The 23,575-nt window shown below is 30.7% G+C and overlaps 1 protein-coding gene across 1 annotated transcript in view; it reads right to left on the bottom strand.

Annotated features, from left to right (window-relative positions):
- LOC129216664 (sodium bicarbonate cotransporter 3-like) overlaps positions 1 to 23,575 on the bottom strand; it is an 86,792-nt gene that overhangs the window by 35,296 nt on the left and 27,921 nt on the right. Inside the window, exons 7-15 of the mRNA XM_054850881.1 lie at positions 22,323 to 22,453; positions 20,231 to 20,476; positions 18,849 to 18,995; positions 18,487 to 18,584; positions 13,455 to 13,629; positions 8,900 to 9,033; positions 7,307 to 7,484; positions 3,500 to 3,745; positions 1,591 to 1,704 (exon numbers count right to left, since the gene is read on the bottom strand). Of these exons, the coding sequence (XP_054706856.1) occupies positions 1,591 to 1,704; positions 3,500 to 3,745; positions 7,307 to 7,484; positions 8,900 to 9,033; positions 13,455 to 13,629; positions 18,487 to 18,584; positions 18,849 to 18,995; positions 20,231 to 20,476; positions 22,323 to 22,453 (1,469 nt within the window). The remainder of the gene's footprint in view (positions 1 to 1,590; positions 1,705 to 3,499; positions 3,746 to 7,306; positions 7,485 to 8,899; positions 9,034 to 13,454; positions 13,630 to 18,486; positions 18,585 to 18,848; positions 18,996 to 20,230; positions 20,477 to 22,322; positions 22,454 to 23,575) is intronic.

The raw sequence follows: 23,575 nt of genomic DNA, 5'->3' as shown, positions 1-23,575 counted from the left end.
CTAGCAGAAATTATGCTGTTAAGCAGGCTTTTAGTTTCCTTTGTAATTTTCCCTTAGATAAACATCTGATGCAAATTACATTATTTCAATAGGAAAAGAGAATTAGTGCAAGTAATTAAAAGCAAATGAAAACTTTAAAGAAATAAAAAAATAAATAATAATCAACTGGTGGACATTGCCAAGTAAGTTAACACAAATGGTGGACAGTCATGAACTATTTGAACTTATGGCAAATCGTCCAAGAGGATGATCTTGCAATCGAGGCAAAGGGACGTAAGTGGACATTTTCAAGTTTTGAGTAAAACAGATTTAAAGTTGTGGTCCTTGGTAGACTGTCATTGCAAAGTTTTTCGAAATCATGCTGTATAGCTGCACCTACCAGGGCTACTAGAATTATCTCTTGCTCCAAAACAGAGAGCTTCACCTACGATTTGAAATGGTTATCTCCAAATTATCAATTTTGACACTAACATCTCTTTGCTTCTCACTGTCTCAATTGAGGATTTATGAAGAACTACACTCAAATCAAAATTTTAGGAAATTTGATGATTCTCTTTAATTAAATAAAATTAACAAAAGAAGCTTTACTTCATCAACATGGTGCCGCTGAACAATTTAGGCATAACTGCCGATACTATTTTCAACTCTTGATGTCAGAGTGCCAAGCTCAAGAAATTTAATGTTCCTCTTGAGTAAAATAGGATGAATATGAGGGAAAATTTACTTTATTAGTAAGCTACACAAGGTGCTATGAAATTTAGGTATGGCAGTTGTCACCATTTTCAGTACCTTAAGATCAAGACAGAAAACTCAGGTCCGACTAGAGGAGAACATTTTAATGGCAACTGACATAGATTTTAAAAAAATTCAACGGCAGTATGAAAACGCATGATTCACAGGAACCAATTGGTGTGCTTCATGCCAAATGAGGCTAAAAAGACATCTAAGTTTCTCAAGCATGAGATTCATTGGACAAAAAAAATACAGTCAGAAATCAAGTTTGTCAAAATAAAAATGTGCAGAGTTAAAATGAAAGAGAAAATTCAATTTCACCAAAAATAAAATAAACCCAATAAGTTATGCAACAAAATGCTCACACTTTTATAAGGAACAGTAATAGATTAAAATAAGGAAATAAAGTTTTTTTTACGAAAATTAATAAATTAAAAATATTTGATTTATTAATTTTTGTAAATATATTTCAAAAGAAAAAAAATGAGTGAGAATAAATTCAAAACAAAATATGTCTTTTTATTTTTTAATGAATGGAACATTAAAAGAAAAAAAAACGGAAAAAGACTATAAGAAAAGTAAGATGTAAGAATATTTAAAATGCTACATTTGACAATGAGTCAAGATATATTAACTAGAAATGCTTAAAAGAAAATGGTCAGAAATGCTAAAAAACAGGAATTAAATTTGAATAAATGTCAACAATGTTTGAAAATAAAAAAAAATAATAAAAATTGATAGTGGCATATAATAAAGAGAAAATTGCTTGCTGAAACAATTCAGAAAATTAATTAATTAATTTTAAAAATCTGATAGATATATGGATAAAGATAACGAAACAAAAAACATTATAGTTACTTTATAAGACTTTGGAACTTCAAGCTTTGGAGTTTTTATACCCACTGCAGCGTCTAATCCAGTCATAAATAATACTGCAATTAAAACAGAAAAATCGGATATACCTATTCGAGCCTAAAATTAAAAACAAATGTAAAAATTTGTTTCAAAAATTTTCAAATCAAAACTGATCAATAATAATAAAACATAAATAATTATAACAATAAAACCCTGCAAACTTTGGATTTTAACAACTGTCAAATATTGGATTGCACTTTTTCATTATTCATGATCATCATTTTTTTCATATAAACATTATTTTTTTGAAAAGTTCATTTAATATTCATTAGAGACGATCAAAATTCAAACCGCATAATTGGCCAAATACCAAATATTTGTTTAAAACATTTTAACTGTAAAATTAGAATTTTTTGCCAATTTAAAATATACAATAGTTTTTCCAGGAGCCTTTAGGCAAATGCAAATACATTTGCATTTAATATCATAAATTTATCTACTTTAAGTATAATTATTAATTTGAAATAAATCATTTCAAAAGCAAAAACAAATTAATATTGGCTAATGTGGTTCATGTGAAACTGCAAATCTGCTAAAATGGATCAATTCTTCTTTTCCTGATATGTGATTTGATAATCATGGCAACATGTTATGTCATTAAATAAAGGATTTTGCAATGATCTTACATACAAAGCTTGAAATATCATTACAAATTACAATTTTTTCACACGATTTTCTGCTATATTAATCTCTTTGGAAACTGATAAATTGTATTAAAATTGAGGAATGAAATTTTAACAAAGCCAGACATTTTTATTTTTTCTCTTTAAGTGCAAAGGATAATTAAACTTGAACTCACATTGCATGAAGCAACTGTTTCAAGCAACTAGTGCTATAGAGGGGAAAACTTCTGAAGCTGGCAATGTTTTTGAGGCAACAACTAAATACCTGGTTGTTGGTTTAATCCGAGGACAATTTCTACAGTGGGACTTCTGCTTTTTCCTAGCTACCCTGCTGAACAAGGTAAACCTGTGATAGGGAAACTTTTCTCATTTTTTACAAAACTTGGTGCTTTACTGCTCTGCTCTAGATTTCTGAATTTTATGGAAAAAACATATGTATATTTTTCAGAACCAAATAGTTTTTAATTAGATATGCATTTAGTGGATTTAGATGTCCTGTTTCACAGGTTAAAGTAAAGTGCGGCTTTTGTAATTAAATAACTGAATACAACTACAAAACAGAGCAAAAGTAATTAAAAAAAAAAGATTGCAATATTCAAAAAGAAAAACAAAAATGTCATGCTTAAAATCTATTCTGACAAAAAAGTTAATAGCAAAAAAGTTTGCTTTCGTCTAAATCAAGTATGACCAAACTAATTTATTTATTTATTTGGCACTTTTTTCTTTCTCTATTCTTTTTTACACAGCTGAAATCTGTCAATTCCTTCAACTTTATTTTCAGTAATTCTATTGCATATCACATCTTTTCTACTTTTATGACACTTTGAGAAAAAGCTATTTTTCGTTGTCATGTGACATGTGGCATCAGGATTCTGAAAACGTTAGAAAAAAGAGAACATTCTTCAGAAAAGAAGTCTTCAGTAAAGCTGGTAATAAAAACCAGCTTAATAACTTTTTTAATATCCAGAAAGTGTTTTAGAAACGTTAATACAAATCATATTTTTTGTTGATTCCAGAATTTTTTATTGGGCAATCATGACTACTTCAAAACTTTTCAAATAAAGATTTCTTGAATTTTTGCAATATGTTTCCAAATTTGTTACCCCCTCCCCTCTAAAAATCTTGTTATGGGTTCAAATTGTTAAACCTTTCATGGAAAAAAATAACAAAAATGTCACAAAAATCAAAAGTCAAAATGTAATAAAAAATCTCAAGGCCCAACTTCTCACCTTTGCTGGAAAAAAAGGAGTTCTTTTCACATATCTCAATAAAAGTATGAGACCAAATGTACCAGCAAATAAGATGATGGACATAAGAAAAATATGAGGCACATACACAGTACAACTATCAGCACCATTTTCACTTATGCAATTATTTTCGCCAGTAACAGTTGAATTAACAGAAGTCTGTGAAGTACAGAAGCACAGAGGACTATACATGGTTCGCACAGGAAATCTCTTACCTATTAATAGTACCTATGAAAATGAGAACTAACGTTATAAATAGTTAATTGCACAAGTTCTTTAAAAAAAAAAAAACTATTTATGAACAAAGGAGGAAAATATATGAGGCAGTGAGAAGCAAAGAGATATAAGTGGACATTTTCAAGTTTTGAGTAAAATGCGTTTTAAGATAATGTCCAAGGTGGGCTTTCATTGAAAAGTTTTTCTAAATCATGCAGCATCACAGGACCTACCAAGGCTACTAGTACTATAGTACTAGATCTTGCCCCAAGATAGAGGAGAGGTTCACCTATCATTTGTGTACTGGTTATCTCCAAATTTTTAATTTTGCCATTTATATTCCATTGCTTCTCACTGCTTTATATATAAACATTAAAAAAAAAAAAAAACTATGCATACATGCCATTTATTAGTTTTTTTTCATGGCATTTATGAAATGCTTAAAATTATACAAAGAACATTAACACAGTATGTTGAGGCCTTTATAAGGAATATGAAAGCTGCTCACAAGAATGAATAAATGTATAAATTTTGTGAAAATAACAGAATTAGAATACGTTAATTAAATTAAAATTTTCTGATGCATTAATTTTTTAGTATTATTGATTTTTTCAACTTTGTTTGCCAATACTTCACTTCTTAATAGTGATTATTTTTCAAAATTTCATCTTGTTATAAGTTTGTTGCTTAGAAAAGCTAAATAAAAAAGAAATTTTCATTTTCAAAAAAATTGCACAGTAAATATAACTATTAAAAGTTACAAAACAAATTTTATGCACATAGATTAGGAATTCAACATTGATGTCTATGCTTTTAAAAAGCAATGCATTAGGTTCCATATTTTTTGACATAGTGCCTTTTTTGAAGTCAATATTTCTACACCTCAGAGTCAGACTAACGCAAGTCACATAATCGCTACTTTACAGGAGAGAAGGAAAATGATTGCCTCATGCGTACGACCGCCGATAATGGGGAGCTTACTATATAATGCAAGAATAAATGGAAAACCGCAATTTTGGACTTATGCTAGTCTGCCTCTGAGGTACAGATTTTATGCTTGAACAAAAATGCATGACCAAAATCAAGGAAAAAAGTGATTGTGAAAATTGTATATTGTATGGATGTACATTATATGGGTGTCACAATCATTAATTAATGATCATGACATCCATTGTATTGGAAAGTATTTTCTTATAGTAAGTTATCTAGAAGAAACTAGATTTCATAGATAAAAGAAAAAAAAAGAAAATGCTTGAAATATGCAAACAGAAAGTTATTTGGACATAAAAATAATAATCATAGTGACCCCCAATAACAAGAAGAAATACATATTTAAATAACAAATATTGTTTGTAATACACCTTACTGCTAGTGCAACACATATTTTATATCATCACAAATACAAATATGTATGAAACACTTTCCTACAGTTTAGTTTGAAAGTAAAAGCATTGCTGATTAGTTGTTTTCATTAACAGATACTAATTGGTAATAATATCTAAGTATTTGCATTTAATTGCTTAGACTATTCGATTGCAAAATAAAATATATTAGTTCAGTGCTCGCATTATTATTATTGACTGTGTATTTTATACCTAACACACTAAAAAATGATATGTACAGCAATTTTATCATTATTATTATAGTTTTTTCCCTCGCTTTCTTCTCTTTTCATAATAGTATTAGGTTGAAACAAGCAAATCTTGATACTTCAAATCAAATGAATAGCTGCAGTTTTTTACTCGAGTTTATACTAACGAAGAACTTTTTAAATTGAACGAATTTAACTCTACAAATGTTGAAAAATAGAATTTGAAAGTCAAAATAAAGAAAGCACTATTTTACATTGGCTTCATTACTCTCTATCCCTTTTTCCCCTTCTTCATACAGGGTTCATACTCGATTCTGATGAAAAAATTCCATGACTTTTCCAAGATTTTTTCATGACTTCATAAAAAACTTCATAACCTTAGTACTATTTAATATCAAATTTGCCAATGTTTGGAAATGTGAATAAGCAAAACTTCTACGAGAGTGCAACTACCTCATTGAAACACTTTTTTGTGGTTGAAAAAACATTAGTGCACTCTGCAAAAACTAATTTCTTCTTTTTTGTCTTCTTTATGTAAATTTAAGTGAAGTAAAAATACAGTAAGTGCAATATAATGATGATTAAATGTCTAATATTTTTCTTTATAAAAGGGTAGAATGATAAATGGGACAAAGGTTGAGTGAGTCATTTCTAAGTATCAAAAAATTTGCTTTGAAAGCAATAATCATCTTATCATCCATGTAACATGACAGTATTTTGGATCTTTAAAGTAAAGCCATTCTTAAGTATATTCATGTTTCTAATACAGATATTTATAAAAAATCATTCAGTAGCAAATAAATCTTCTGACTCAAATGTACTTGTTTACTAATTTACACATTTTCAAATGCATATAAATTAATAGGTTTAGAAATTCAGAACATAGTGTTTGATTCCCCTGAAATTGAACTTAACATGGATCAATTTCGCGGGCTGTACATTGGGCACTACTGTTTTAGAATATTGGAATTTCCCTATTTCTATCGCCGCATTAAAGATCTTTATTTCTTAAAACCTTTAACAAACCAAGAAAACCCAGGGGTGCCCACCTGGGGGGGGGGGCATCAAGGGACAGACTGCACCATTGAAATTTTTAGGGGGGTTTGAGGGGTATTTTTCTCATTGGGGGCTTTGTGATATTGAGGGGGGTGCAGATCTCCCTTAGGAGGAGTGGGCAACCCTCGATAACCTCCAATAAATTTAATAATATGGTTTTCATGAATGATTGAAACGAATTCGGAAGCAATTAAATTGCATTTTTTGAGTGGGCGTCTCAAAAATCAAGAAAATGTAAGTTTGCTATGACAGAATATAAAATGTAAGAATTGAAAATGATGATAAATTCAAAACCAGTGATGCCCAAGCAGTAAAATCACATTGCAAAAAAAGAAGGGCAACTGCTACAGAAGTGGATGCGATGGGATTTCGAAATTCAGATTTGCTATGGGGATTGTTCAATTTTCCAGCTTTAATAAAGTTTATATGCAATACTGTTAAAGCATTCAAGACTTCTAATTCTCTTTCAGCGATTGTTACTTTCTCTTTGCCTAGGAAATTTTTCCATGACTTTTAACGAAAATATTAATTTTCCATGATTTTTCCAGGTCTAAAATTGGTTTATTTTTTCCCATGACTTTCCAGGATTTCTATGACCCCTACGAACTCTGTTCATAAGTCAAAAGATTTTTCTTTCTCAGCTGCAAAAGAGGGAAAAGGGTCTTTGTTGAAGATTTATGGAACCACCGTGAGAGAAAAAGACCAAAAACAACACAAAATATATCCCTCTCTTTTCTTTTTTTATTTAATTGAAAAAATTTTACTACTATTTTTTTGTTTTCCCTTGTACATTAAAAAATATCAGACTCCTAGCAGCTTCACCGGGAAATCAGGCTGTTTGATATAATATCATTATAATAGAATATTCATTTGAAAGAAAACACTCTCCATACACATCGAGAGTAAAGAAAACAACACCAGCTTACATTTTTAAAAGCTTTGTATATGAAGTAAGTTGAAATTAACAGAGCAAAAATTTCTTCTGTAAACCTAGTAATGTACTTTACTAATGCTGCTACATTAAAAAAAACAAAGAGAAACAAATACAATGAAGTCCACAATCCAATCCATAGTCTCAATGAAAGAAAATTAATAGCATGTTTCCTGTGGAAAAGAAAAAAAAACACAGATTAGTCACCTTACTTTAAATGCAAAATTCGACAAATAGTACAAAGTGAAAAGATTTAGAATGATAAGAATTGTTTTCATGTTGAACTAAGCGTGGAATGATTGGAAAGATTTACAGATATTTTAAACTTGATAGAACTCATTACCTGAACTGTTTAAATTGGCTTCTACGCAAGCAAGCAAGATTTTTAAGTGCTTTTCAAAACAATATTTACTGATCATAGTAGTTCTTAATAATAGCAAAAGATTTTTTTTTCCAGGTAACAATTGACAAAGTTTTTTAAAAATAATGAATGTTTTCAAAGATGGTGATGTTGCAAATACATTATTTTTACCAGCTAGCTTAAACCCTTATTTTTCAGATGTTCTAAAAAGAGGAGGTAATTTTTTATATTGACTACAATTTACAAATAAACCTTCCAGTTATTTTAGGTACTTAAGGACGATAGAACCCTAAAGATGCATTAAAATGAGTCTTCAAATACTGATGAAAAGCCCTTGAAGCCAAAGGCTCAGAATCTGCATTTTCCATCATATTATTTTAATTTAAGATTTAATTAAAAAAAATATGTATTACTTATTCTACATTCACTAAGTGATTAGATGTCCAGAAAAATAGCTACTGACCTACAATACAAACAAATTGTTGCAAAACTTCCCCCGCTGAGAATTTGGGAAATTATAACTTAATTATTTCAAAAAATATTTTTACAACCGCCAGAGTGGGACATGACAGTCAACAAACCACTCCGTTCTGGATTGCAGTTTGGAGCTCGAGTTTAGTGATAACCACTTGTTTCCTAAGTTTAAAGAACACTTTGATGGCCAACGTTTCTGGGGCGACGACAAAGTCAAAAAAGGGGTGAAATGCTTGGTCGACGGATTAGCGTTGGAATTCTGTGACACTCGATATAGAAGTTAGGGTACCGTCGACAATAACGCACAGAAAAAGATGGGGATTATGTATAAAAATAGAGAAATGTTAAATCTTTCCAACAATGTTAATTGCAATGAGAATACAGTGCTGTATACTTGTAAAATTGATAGGAACCTTAATTTTGGATCAACCCTCATACATAAATGCTGCATTAATATTTCCAAATTTTGGTGGGGATTTTTGAAAAATCAATGTACAACACATAGAAGAGGCGATGCATAAATAAGTGATTACAGTGGTTTGAAATTTGAAATACAATAATGAAACTAAGTCATGTTCTCTGTTGCATTAAAATTAGAAAAAGAAAAATTTTGAAAAGAAAAATTAGTATAATTCCCTAAAGTTGTCTAAATCATTTCATGTACTTCAAAATCTTTATTTGATTCGCTAATGGAATTTATTTTATTAATTTGTAGTATGCACTTTGCTAATTTAGAAAAAGTAAAAAACTTACTCGCTCATATCAAATACCATGCTTTCAAAGACTACAACAGGTCCCGTAGTTCCTAAAAGAGTCAGGGGTTGACCACTGAATAAACTATAAGTAGTACCACAAATTAATGAAGAGAGCAAACATTCAGTTGAAGCCTATAATGAAAAAATAAACACATTAACAGCTAAAATTTTTAACTAAAATATACATTTATATTTTTAGAATTAAAAATATATATACATATATTTTTTTAGTATTTGTATGTGTTTGGATAAAAAGATTGAAATTGAGCTAGGGTAAATTTCTTATTAGGAGCACAATACAGTACAGTGAAGAGTCTTGTTAACATTTGCGACTTACGTCTACATCTGATAATGTCATCATGGTGCCTATTAAACTAACTAAACACATGATTATACTAGCAAATGGTAAACACATTATAAAACTTTGTTGAATACTTAATAGACAAGCATTTTTATTTCTCAGGGTTGCTCGTTTGTGTGTTTTACCATGAAAATATAGCAATCTCTTTCAAGAAATTACAAATTGACATGAATCATTAACAATGAAAAATCGAGTGAAATATTTTACTCATCTTAATATCTATATATTGAGTATAATTAGTAATTTTGAAAATTAGAAAGGAAATATGTATATCATAAAAACAATGCCTTTGTTTGATGTTCTTTTAACCATAAGCTTACCCCTTTTGCATAGATAAAGGGATTTTTTGTAGCTCCTAAACACTTGCTTGAAACTTCGAAAAATGCAGTTCAGAAAAAAAGGACTCCAAACTAAAGATAAAAACTGGAACGTTACCCAACAAATTTCACACCCCAAATGTACAGAATTTGAAAAGAATACTGATGAAACAAAAGGAATAACAAAAATTAAACCCAATAAAAAACAATGTTAAAGAAAAAGAAGATACAATTTGATCAGGAATAATTTTGCAACCCATAATTATTTTTAAATCCAATGTTTCACAATGCCAATTGGTCAAACATTACTTAGGAATGATTTTTGTGAGTGAACAAGCTGTAAAGGCATGATTTTTCGTTGTGTGTTGAGTACTTTTGCACTGATGAAGTAAATCCATTGTAACCTTGAAATAGCTATTTGCAGCACTGTCCTAAAAATTTGTGCTTTTTCTATGTGGTTTTTTAATTATTAAAACACTAATTATACACAAAAAAAATCACTTAAAAGTCCTTAAACTGTGGCACAAATTATCACAAATATATATATTTTAAAATCAAATGTGGATCCCACAAAACTTGTTTGCCTAGTAACAATATGGTGATAAATTCAAGCTTTTGCTGTGAGGTTCTCAGGAGTGAGGTCATAGGCAGTCCATATTGCCTTGTACCTCTGTTGGCAAGGAGACACCGACTGCATGCACATATTTGGTTGGTTGGTTTGGTTTTTATGACGCAAGAGCCCTTGAGGGCTATACTGTGTCAAACGATTTTTTGTTATATATTTATTTTTTATTTAAGAATAAGTTAAAAAAGTAAAAGTGAAATCAAAAGAATAAACATTCAAGTACTAGTATTAAAAAAGGACAGCCTTAAAAACATATAAACGTTGAAGACATATAAGGAAAAATGGATGAAACAATATCTTGAAAAATAAGGAAGAGACGAAAACACATAATGGTAAGACGAACACTAAATTAAAAAGGAGAATTCAATCTCCTGGAGGAAGGAGTATAAATTGCAATGTGGTGGGTCCCCCAGCAAGTCTTTCAAACATGGATTAAGATCATTAAAATATTTAAAATGTATTTGATTAAAATTTGGGCAGTTGCATAAAATATGCAACACTGTCTGGTTGACGTTACATTTAATACAAGTTGGAGCTGGTTCACGGCATAAGAGGTATTTATGGGTGAACCAGGTATGACCGATGCGAAGATGAGTTAATAAAACTTGTTCTCTCCAGGAAAGTTGTAATGATTTGAAACCTTTAGCCCATGGTTGGATCGAATGTAATTTATTTAAGGTTTCAAGATTCCATGTCTGCTGCCAATGTGTGTCAAGACATACAGAAATTGCGTTTTTAATGTCATTAAAAGGAACACTGTCATCAACCATGATGTTCGCGGTTTTGGCAGCTGCATCGGCTACCTCATTGCCTGTAATGCCCACATGACCAGGGATCCAACAAAAGAGAACGTGAAAATGATTTTGAATAAGATATTTGTACAAATGATATGATTCAATGACTGTAGGGTGGCTATTAATATTGCAGCGAGTTATGGCATCCACTGAACTTTTTGAGTCAGTGTATATTACCCATTTTTTGTGGTTGGACTGAGCTATTGACTTCAGAGATGCAAATATAGCTTTTATTTCAGAGGTAAATACTGAACAAGATGAGTTTAGTTTTTCTGCTGTGACCTGACTATTAATTATTGTGGAAAAGCCGACATGATCGTTTGCTTTTGATTTGTGAGTAAAAATGTCTTTATAACCAGAATATTTGTTTTTGATCTCATGAAAGATTTGTTGATAAACTGAATCGGCAGTAGTTTGCTTGGGGAATTTTGAGAAGTCATTGATTATAGAATATTTGGTGCACGTAAACAATGGATGTACAGATTAACACAGGAAAAAAAACAATGAAACAGTTTCTCTATATTTAAAAAATATCTTTGTTGCACTCAGCAGTAGGTATAGTTATACAGGGGAACCCCATGATTCCGTAACCCGGAGATCCAAAATTTCTTACAATCTAAACAATTTGTGATGGGAAGACTTAAAACTAAGATTTGAAAAAAGGAAAAACCAATAGTTAGTTTTTTTTGCAGTAAGTTACCGCCCAAAACCAGGACAAAGGCAGAAATACATAAAATACACCATCAGCTCAGTCATTCCATCCGAGGACTGCAGGTTCGTGCTTTTTAGCACTCATCAGTCCGGAATAGGAAGTAACTGAGCTGGAGGCGGAAAACCTCTTAAACGAGCTAAGAGTGTCACACAAACTGGTAGCTATTGTAGAATTAGCACACCAGACGAGTGACCGCAGCAATGGTGCGGTTCAAATTAAGGATGCCATATGATGATTTCTGCCTTAGGGCAGTAACATACTGCAAAATAACTACCTTTGCCTACAATCTTTGAGTTTAACTGCATCATTGCTGGCGTCACTCGTCTGGTGTGCTAATTTTACATTAGCTACCAGTTTGTTTGGCTCTTACGGATCCTTTAAGAGGTTTTCCGCCTCTAGCTCAGTTACTTTCTATTTTGGGCTGATGAGTGCTAAAAAGCACGAAACTGCAGTCCTCGGATGGAATGATTTAACTGGCTGTGTATTTTATGCATATTTTCCTTAGCCCCGGCTTAGAGCGGTAACTTACTGCAAAATACCAAACTTTGCCAACAATCTTTGAGTTGAGCCGCACCATTGCTGTGGTCACTTGTCTGGTGTGCTAATTCTACATTATCTACCAGTTTGTTTGGCTCTCTTGGCTCCTTTAAGAGGTTTTCCACCTCGAACTCAGTTACTTCCTATTCCAGGCTGATGAGTGCATGAAACTGCAGTTTAATAGTTAGTTCTTTAACCTAATTATGTAGAATTGAATTCTGTATGTTTTTGTGCTATGCTTTCGGCTAAACTTTTGGTAAGAAGTGCTTTAAAACTGGGTCTAGACTCCCCCTGGTCAATAAACTACCAAGGAGAGTTGATTTCTGTTGCGATCGCACTCTCAAACTTAGTATAAATATTCTTCTGCTGAGACAGTATCCGTAGATAATTTTTCTCCAGCAACTGTCGGCTGTTAAACTTCCAGTTATTTAACCACCTGTTGCCAGCTGTATATTCAGAATTATCATTCATAGGCTCATTTAGCTGTCAAAGCTTCTTCTTGAAACAATAAGCCGCTGATAGAACACATTTTTATGGTTCCTGGGTAAACTAAAATTTTTTAGCTTTGTCGAGTTTGTCATTAGCAGAAACTTGAACAGTGGAGCAGAAACTTCAATTATTTGATCATGTGTCATAGAACAGCCTGTTTTTTTTTTTTTCAATCACTAATCGTAGCCTCACAAACACCAAATTCAAATGAAAACTCTGTAGCCCTTCCTCATTTATCTAGCTGTAAGAGCATTTCAAAATTTTCTTTAACTGTGCAGGCAGTATGTTTACATTGTTAAAATTGTACTGTACATACTTAAAAACAATACTCCTACTACTATATAGTAGACGACGTATTCCACAGTTATGCCTTAAGAGGAGTAAAACTGCTAGGTTATTAAAAGCTTTCAAATCACTATTGAACTAATAAGAGTTTAAATAGGCCACTCTATAAATCCAAACTTTCCAGAATCTGAACAGAGTTCAGCCTCAATCAGTTTGGATTTCTGAGATTTGACTGCAAATTGAAGTTTTGTAAAAGAATACTTTGATTTTTTCAATAACCAAAAATATCGAATACATACTCAATCATATTTTAAAGTTTTACAGACACATTTTACAAAAAATTGCTTTTAATTGTTAAAAAATGTTTAACAAAATAGACAAATGTTTTTAAACTAAATTTCATTTTAAACATAATGCAATTGCAAATACTTGCCATTTGATTTTTTGTCACCTTAGCAAACAAGCTTCCAAATGTAATAATTTGTGCAATACAGGCAAAATATAAATATACAACAGATGATATACACTGCAAAGAGATACAGTCCTTGAAATCAGAGAGGTACCATGGAAGTTTTCTTTTAATATCAGCCATCAATCCTCCAAAAAGTCTATTTCAAAAGTTAAGATACATGAAAACCCAAAAGTATAATTTAAATATTGCAGCAATTTAAACAGATAAATAATTTTAAAAAGAGAGAAATTATTTAGTAGAAAAAAGAGCAAGTCAACACAGGGTGTAGTCAAACTTCATTGCAACGAAGCTTATTAAAATAAGTGCAGAATATTACAACTGTTACCAGCTAAGTTATCAATCCACTGCCTGGTATCTCTACATTATACAGGGTTCATACACTTTTGGTTAAAAAAAGTTCCCTGACTTTTCCAGGTTTTCCAGGTTGTTTTTTAGAAAATTCCAGGTTACTCGCTTCATTCAAAGTTTAAGTTTAAATAGTAATATTTTCAAAATAATTAAAATTGTTTAAAGTAGCGATGCAGAACTGAAACTTCTCCCCTTAGATTTAAAAAAAAAAACTTGTTTTTTTTTCGTTTGTTTTCTCTGTCAAAATTTTGAGTTTTTTTTTAAACATTTTGTTCAAAATTGTTTTAATTTGTTAACTATTTGCTGAAAACAGAGTACTTTCAACTTATTTTAGCGTTTCTTTGATGTCACGCGTAATATTATAGCGTTTTGCTGTAGTCCTGCAGCAACCTTTTAGCATCCGCTTTTGGTTTACAATACTTTTTATTTTTTTATAAGTAGGTTACACGAAACATATTGAGCAAAATGCAATGCTAAATTTCAGTATAAATATGATTAACTTGTTGCATCAATCGGCATACCATGTAATGCATAGTAACAAAAATCAACATCCGCCAATCATAGGCTAATGCCAATAATCTTTTTTTTTTTTTTTTTTTCACATATTAAAGGACGCTTACATTAAAATTTCAAACTTTCTTTTCCAGAAAGTAATAGTCAATTTTCAAAAATTCATAACTTTTTACACATTTAATGTTATTTTCAATATTACACATTGATATAAACGTCCAATTCTGTTTCTGGAAGTTTAAGTCTACTTCCATTGTGCAAACGATCAAATATGGCGACAAAGTGAAAAATTTAAAATAATAAGTAGATTTTTGGATTTGTAGTATAAAAGTAGTAATAAATAATTAATAATCCTTAAAAAACTACAATAAAAGCAAAATAGTCAGTATTTAGCATATAAGAGTCTAAATCAATTAAAACAAAAAAAAATGTTATGAAGATTAAATTTTGCATTTTTCCAGAAAATAATTACAAATTATCCGGAAAAAAGGGAACAATTTGTGTTGTTTTCAATAGTTTGCATTGCAATTAACATCCAATGCCGTTTTTGGGAACTTAGGCACTTGAAAAAGTCTTGTGTACTTCCATCTTGGGAATGACCAAATATGGCGGCTATGCCCAGAAATAAGAAATAACTTTTTTTTTAATTTGTTGCATGAAGACAATTAAAAAATAATAAATCTTCATGATAATACAATTCATTGAAAAGTTTTTATCACATTTGCGTCCGAGGCAGTGAGGATAAGATTAAGTTTTAAGAACAAAATTTTTCATTTCTCAAGAAAATTATTTCAAATAATAATAGAAAAACAATTTGCAGGCCATTTTTTGTTGTTTTCATCAGTTTTCAATTAAAGAAAACATCCAATTCTGCTTTGTTTTTAGAAACTTAGGCATTTTTGGATCGTATCTACTTCCATCTTGTGAATGACCAAAGATGGCGACTACGTTTCACACGTAGCTGAAATGATTTTCCGATTTAAAAAAAAAAAAAAAAACGATTTTCCCCGATCGACCCTCCCATCTACAGGTTGTGCTTCCGAAGCAGTAAATTGTCTTCTCTCCTGTTGAGTTTGTGCATAATTGCTGTTCACCTGATTTTTTTTTCCCCTTGGGAACTACTGAGAGCCAAAAAATGGCGGCTGCTGAAGATTTTTTGGGTCGCTACTTTTTTCATTGCTTTAAAATTGTTACAATTTTTTTTAAATACATCGATAAAAATGAAGATTAGGTCTTATAAAACGAAATTCCCTGGGAAAAAATTGAGAAAAGAAAAATTTTGGGGACACATTTGGAAAATTCGTTGACATTTTTGACTAAGTCATTTTCCCTGATAATTCCAAGTTTTCCCGGAACGTACGAACCCTAAACCGAACAGAATGTTGTGGCAACCCATCTAAAACTTTAGGCAGTAGAAAGAAATGCGTTCCCCTCACTGACTCCATGTAAGAAAATCTTCGCTTTTTTTGGCGCATTTTTCGTTGTGAAAAAAAACGTTCATTTTTCGATTGCAGTTTTTAAGTGCCAGCATCGGTTTAGATAAAAATTTACAATTTTTTTCGTGAAATCACAACAAAAACGAAGACTAGATCTCATAGTACTTAATTCCTTGGGAAAAAAAATTTTTGGAGGACAAAATTTGAAAACTCCCTGACTTTTCCCTGACATTTTTGACAGTGTGATTTTCCCTGACAATTCCCGGTTTTCCCGGAATTCCCGGAGCGTACGAACCCTGTTATAATGCACTTATTGAAGATAAAACTCAAGAAATTCATCATGCAGAATAAATTTCAAGCACAGAAATGACAATTTAAATTTTGGTAAGAGTATACTGGATCAAAATGCTGGGTTTGTGGAGAACATTTGCAGTATTTTTCAGTTATAGATCAAAGGGATAAAAAAAAAAAAAAAATCAAAAAAGGGCAAAATAAAAAAAATAAAAAAAATTAATTAATTAAAAAAAATAATCAATTACCTATGCACTTCTGCTCTGAAACATAAAAATTTAACAATCAACTTTCTGCAGGCATATTTGAGGCTAGTTTTTAAAGATAATGCAAAATCATATAGGACAGATTATTTTTCCAACTTTTACTAACTTGCATTTCTCCCATATTACCATTTTGGAAATAAAATTAACTAAATTTTAGTTAAATCAACTGCATTCAGTCCTAAGCACTTCAAAATTATACGGAGGTTTGTACTGTACATTGATCTACATACCTCAAATATTTCTCAAGAAAAGTTTCACATTTTTTTTTTGCAAATTATTATTATAAAAGTACTCAATATACCATACCTACGGTTTTTGAGAGAAAAAAATATTAACAGTAGATTTTTACTTTGAAAACAGTAGATCCCCCTGCATTAAAAAACTGAAGAAAAATAGTAGATTTTATATTGAAAATATTTTAAGAGTAATCTTACTTAGTTTTTATTTAGTTTAGCAATTTAACTTAATGACATTTGAAATGACATTGAAGCTTAATGATCATTGAAAAAAAAAAAAAAAAAAAATGAAAAACAATTCCCAACACAAATGGGAAAAGATTGCATTTTCCATCAAAAGCATGAAAACCAAAAATTAAACTTTTTTTTTGCTGTAATAAGATTTTACTGTATCATTTTCCTATCTAAAATAGAAATATGTATTAAATTTTGCTTTTGAGTTGTCTTTTTATTTTAATCCAAATATTTTACTCATAAAACAAATTAAGTATTGTTTTTATTTTAACAACATGCAGATGGGGAAAAAAATGAAAAACAGCCTCCATAAGTTTTCAGTCAAAATTCTATTTTTGGCACTTCGGCAGAAACCTGTTTTAACCAAGGGTAGAAAAAAATCTTGATTTTTTGAAACCCATGGCCAACCCTTTTTCTAATATTACATATTTTCCAATAGCTCAAAATCAATTATAGCAGACCCTTGTTTTATGGGGGTTTATTTTACCCAGCTTAAGATTTGACACCTTTTTCCTATTTCACACGGATAAGTTTTGTTTTTATACGGATGCGTCAATGCAAACAGATAAAATTTTCTCCTCTTTCAAAAGTCAAACTCCTAACATTGCAGATTATACGCAATAAACTGCATTTTGTCGTGTTAATAATCGAGCTTGGGTGACTGGAGACATTTTATGTGATTGGCTCCAGATCTCTTTCCAGAAGTAAAATTATTAAACTCACAGTTCAGAACTCACTGGAAGAGCAGCTTTTAGGAGTGACATTGATGACACACAACCAAAATTGTTCCAATTGAAAATTCTGAGCCATTCCTTGATATAGCAAATACATTTTCTGATTTGTTAGTGAGGGAAGATTTCTATCATGGAAATGACACAAGTGATCATGGATGCGATAATGCTTTGCAAAGAACTACAGAGAAAAATTCTTAACGACTACCAAAAGAATACCATAGCGAACTCTTTTTTATAAACACTAAATAAATTTATATTTTCTTTACGCATGTTGTTCATTATATATCGATATAAGTCCACATTAAACTTATTATAACATTAGTCATCACTAGAATGCAGTATTTTTTTCATTTATGGAACCTAACCCCTATTTTAACACTACTATTAAGTCTCAATTTACTGGTTTTGATTTATGCAGCCATTTCCGTGGGAACGAACCCCCGAGTAAAACGAGGGTCTACTGTACTTAGAAAAGGAGTTTCTAAAAAAAGTTATGGCAGATTTTTAAATCTTAAAGTAACAATACTTAAGTGAACCCTTAGTATTGTACTCCTATTGCCCAAAGCTTAGAAAAGAATATTATAACAGCGAAACCTGTGTAGTTTGACTATTTGCGGGACCATTTGCGGTGCACTACTTTAGCAGTCAACTTAAACAGGTGGTCAACTAACAGAAGTTGATTTGCATGACATAGGACTAATGCTGTGCCCAAAAAAAGCAGTCAACTTATACAGGAGGTCAACTTACAGGTTTTACTTAGTTACAAAACAAAGCTAAATTCAAAAGCTCCTTAGGATTTCCAAGTAACAACAACATAACTAAAGTTTTACGTCTAAATTATATCCAAAACTTTACTACAAAAAATAAAATAACATAATTAAACATTAAACTTATATTTGAAGTTTTTTAACTGCCATGTAAAGAAATGGGCAACTAACTTTCGATTGCAAATAATATTGAAATCTTCATCATAGTTGACTTCCTTCATAGTTTCAATGTCCTCGTCCTTCTTTGGTTCAGGCTTTTTACGAGCTTCCTAAAAAAATTTAACATAAATAACAACAAGCTTCATAACTCATTCTTTTTAAAAAAGCATACACAAGGTAAATGTGAGAAAATTATTTTAATCTACACATAAGATTACATCTGCACTACGCAAAGCAACAAAACAGAAAAACGATTATCATTCATGACAACTTTCAGTTTACTCTGAAACTATGAATGACTTCAAACATGTCTGTGCTTCAAAGTGCATAAGAAACAGGAGAGAAATACAAATAAAGAAAACAAGAAAAATAACCTGTGAGGCTGTTTGCATAGGGGGTTCAATTCTGGTGCTTGGATCCCAAACTCCAGGAGGTAACACAGTACACACATCAAGAAATTCATCAACACCAGCCAATAAGTCCAGACGATTTTTAGCTTTATAAGCTACACCATGGAAGACCTGATCAAATTATATACAAAAAATAATAAAAAATCTTCAGAATAACACTTTGTTGAACATCTAAAATTTCCTTTAATGACATAATTTGAGATTTATTAAGAAGCCTATACATCAGTGATTTACTTCTTCGTTCATTTTCTACTCCACTTTTCAACCTTAACATATAACATAGGATTTTATGAATAGAAAAATTAAACAAGCTTGGGTAAAAATTATAATCTTTTAAAGGTTATTTAATATACCACATCCCAAGCTGTTCCATTTACTTCTTTTCACCAGCATTGATTTCTGCTGCAATTAAGCTTTTAAGGTTGATTTTTAAAATAAGGATTCTTATTTGCCATTATATCATAAAGAAGAATTTTTTCCATGTTGTGATAAAAATGCAATTAATCCAATGTAAGAACTCACATATAAAATTTAAGTTGACAATTCTCATACTGCTGCTTGGCATCTAGAAACTCAAAACATTTGGACAGAATCTGTTTTACTGACATTGATTTTCTCATGCAATGTTTTTGCCAGAAATTGTTCTTACTCTTGCATTCACTGTTTGCTAACACTTCCAATTTCATATATATATATATATATATATATATATATATATATATATATATATATATATATATATATATATATATATATATATATATATATATATATAAAACTACAAGTATGAAGTTTTTGAGTAATAGTATTATTTGAAATAAAATTTTATTAAAAGGCTAAACTATTACCAAATCAATCTTAAATCATGATTGATTACAAGCATTTTTCTTATATGCACAGGAATACATTTTACTGCTTATTTTTGGGTGATACACTCTTCAATAATGACTAAAGATTTAATTAAAATAATAACAATATGATTCACACATCACAAAATAGCATTTTTGCGTGTGACAAAAAAGTGAACATTTGACAGTAAAGTACATAAAAAAGTTCTAACATGTCCCAATCCTCTTTTTTTTTCTTTTTTATTAATTCACAGACTATAACATCCAATGGGAAATATTCAATAAGTTCTTAAAGTCAACTTAACATGTAACCAAGCACTACCTGCATTTAAAATATGAAAAAAAAATTTAACTACAAAAATTAACTAGATGCTATAAAAGTGCTTTATATTATTTGTTACTTCTTACTTGCAGCATTATTGAGTAATAATAATAGTGATAATTAAAGAAAATTGTCATGCATATATGGAAAACAGAAAAGAATTTCAGTTCATGTACCTCATCTGATAATAATGTAGCCATTGCTCGTCCGATTTCGTGGTACTTCAAGCCATTGCCTTCTGGGCCTAACAAAATAAATAAAAATCTGGTGGGAACAGGGACTTCAGTTAGATCTCCCAGGCTGCAGCTGGCATTCAAACGAACAAATGCTGATATGACTTTATCAAGAGATTCTACTTCTCCGACTAAAATATTTGACGCCTCAGCTTTTGGTGGGATTTTGCGCATAAAGGCTTGATTAATCTGAAAGAAAAAGGTAGATTGCTAAATTTGTTTACACCATTTTATACATAAAAAAGCAGTGTCTATATATTTGCTATGGCAAAACTCGAGAAGTAGTCGGTGTATTTACAGTCAGATCCTGACTTACGCAAGGGATGCGTTCCAAGACCCATCACGTAAGTTGGAATTTCGCGTTGTGGAACAACGTATGTTTAGAAAATTTTTATAAGCATACCCAATTTTTTCAGACATGTGTTAACACCCCTCAAATTGTTTCAAACCATTTTTTAACTATATATTACCGTATCTTTTATAAGGAACTGATTTTTTTTACTGTATTTTAGAAAAATCTTTACTATTTAACATGATTACTGTTATAAAGCACAAAATCTATGATCAATAAGATACATGTACTTAAACAGTAGGGTACTTACATTAAGTACAATACTGCATTATAATAGCACTAAATAGTTGATATCGTAATTTTAATTATAATTTTTAAAATTATGAAGATGATGGTTTACGCAGTTTGGGAACACCTCTATTTTTTGCCTCGCTTCCATTTTCATGATGTTTGTATTTTGCTCAGGCACTACTCTGCGAGCTTCACCGTTAAGATTAAAGTGCTCGTTTGGGAGCCATTCTGTTTTATCAAGGTTCATATGTAGAAGGAAAAAAAACCGTTAAGAATCAAAGCGGTTATTTGTATAAACAAAAGCAAAGCGTTGTTAGACTAATATAGTGTGAATTTCCGCTGCTAAATTAATGAAAGTCCGTTCACGAAACCAATAATAAGTGTCAACGAAGCCCATTCTAACGCTCCGCTGCTCCTTTCCAAAAAATTTTATGCTGCAAGCGAACAATTTTCGTCAGCAATAAAAAATTCATTACTCATGAAAAACTCGCGTTACAGCCATTTCGCGCAAGTCCGATCGCGTTGTAGCGGGATCCGACTGTACTTGAAATTTTTACACAACATTCCTTTTGTGTAGAAGAGTGACCATAAAAACTTTTCATCAACAAAACAGCATTTTTTAAGAATCAATTAAAAACATTTATGTCTGACTAATGATTTAAATGTATCTTTGCTCGTCGTTAAGCAAGAACTGAAGTAAGTATTTCACCTGTTGCCAAAGGACAATAAGAAATTCAGCTCACACAAATCTAAAGCCCATTGCCTGAAGACAAAACTAAGCTTTTTACTCATTTGTTTTAAAATATGTCAAATACTTATGGTTTCAACAGCAAACATACAATTAGGAAAATAATAAATTTTTGACAGTCCACGATTCGACGCACAACCAGAAGCTCCTTTCAATATTATACTTTTTTGCTTTCTGTTTGCAAAACTTTTCTCACAAATTTTTCTTACGATGATGTAATATGTATCATATAAAAAGTATAAACGCAGCACAAAAAGTAAAGAACCTATTGGCTCTTCATTATATTTACAAGAAATTAAGGGATTGTGACACTCAACGAAAACAACAACCGAAAATTCAATTGATATTTTTTTAAAGATAAATATGAAAAAATACAACACAATGTTGTACAACTTTTTTAATATAATACAAATGCAGGTAGCAACTGAATTAAAACAAACATTATAACTCATACAGCTGTTATTTATTTATTAGTCAGAAAAAGTCTCTCTTGGTTGTTTGTCACTTAATGCCTATTGATTCAAGATCACGGTGCAAACTGACCATTTTTGATCTTTGGGAAAATATTACACACTGTATACATATACACATGCACACAAAAAAAGAAGCATTTTCAAACTTAGAATGAAATGTTTAATCATTAAAAGAGATGCCTTTTAAAAACATAAACTGATCACATTTACTAGCATGAATAATATATTTACTTTATGAAGAAAGTTTTCCGATGATTCCTCGGGTGAGTCATTATTTTTTCCTTGAAATAAACCACGAAATGATCCAGAACTCAAATTATTGTTAACATGTTCTCCCAAAACGCCAGCACTAGCTGAATTTCCTAGATTGGTGGAGAAAATAAATAAATAAATGAATTAATAAAAATAAATAGCTTATCAAATACAATGAGATTGACATACTAAATATCTTTAATTAAAAGAACAAAAACTAAATAATAAAACTGAAAATAAAAGATCATTGTACATTACTGTAGCGATTTTTCTTCCTAATAAAAAAAAAAAAAAAAAATAGGTCTTTCAAATAACAAAAATGGCTTCACCCATAGAAATAATGTTATGCAAAATAATAAGCATTAATCATCCACTTAATAGTCAACTTCAGCATTAAGAACAAATGCAGAGATTGTGCAGAAATGTGTTTTAAACCCCTATAAATCAAATTAATTTTTCCTGTACAAAAAAATATTTATATGCACAGAATGTTAAACAAGAATGTAGTTAACACATATAAGGTGGAATTTTGTTTTTAAAAACTTATATTTTTCAAAATAGGTTTTTGACTTCATGACTGAAATCTTTGCTTCTGTCACTAAGTCTGTACTTCTGTCTGTACTAAGAACCTAAATGCAAAGGATCACCACTCAATGCAAAGGACCCAACAATATTGGACCACTCAAGAGTTACTGGTCATAAAAAGAAATCTCAATGGAATGCTCCTTAGGGGAAATATAATGATGAAATTTGATGTGACCTCAAAGTCAGTGCGGGCAGTAGAGAGCTAAGACAGATATTATGATTTGAGCACTGGGTTGCCTCTTCCACTATCTGCAACCTTCCCTTATCTATTTAGAACTTGTAAATTATGTCTAATCAATTAAACAAGAAAAAAAATATGGAAGACAGGAACTGATTTGGCAACTTCTTAAGCTTTGGAAGAGGAGAATGCTTGTGCAATGTTAAACTTCTCAAAGCAACCTCCTAAACCACTTACAAATAAACTTAATAAACTAGTAATTAATGAATGCAAACTGACTTTTTTTTGGCCTAACAAAAATTCGTCAACCATGACAACTACCCTATAAAAGGATGTTTCCCCAAATATTGAAGGAGATAAAAAGATTTATTAAGAATACATATTTGCAAACAACTGATTCATCGAGATTTTCATTTCTTTTCTAAAAAAGTGATAGAATGATAGAAAAGATATTTTTCAGTGATAAGAT

The sequence above is a fragment of the Uloborus diversus genome, chromosome 2 (assembly GCF_026930045.1).
Source record: "Uloborus diversus isolate 005 chromosome 2, Udiv.v.3.1, whole genome shotgun sequence".
Lineage (NCBI taxonomy): Eukaryota > Metazoa > Arthropoda > Arachnida > Araneae > Uloboridae > Uloborus > Uloborus diversus.
The sequence above is the reverse complement of the archived record's forward strand: the minus strand, read 5'-3'. Positions and strand labels throughout refer to the sequence as shown.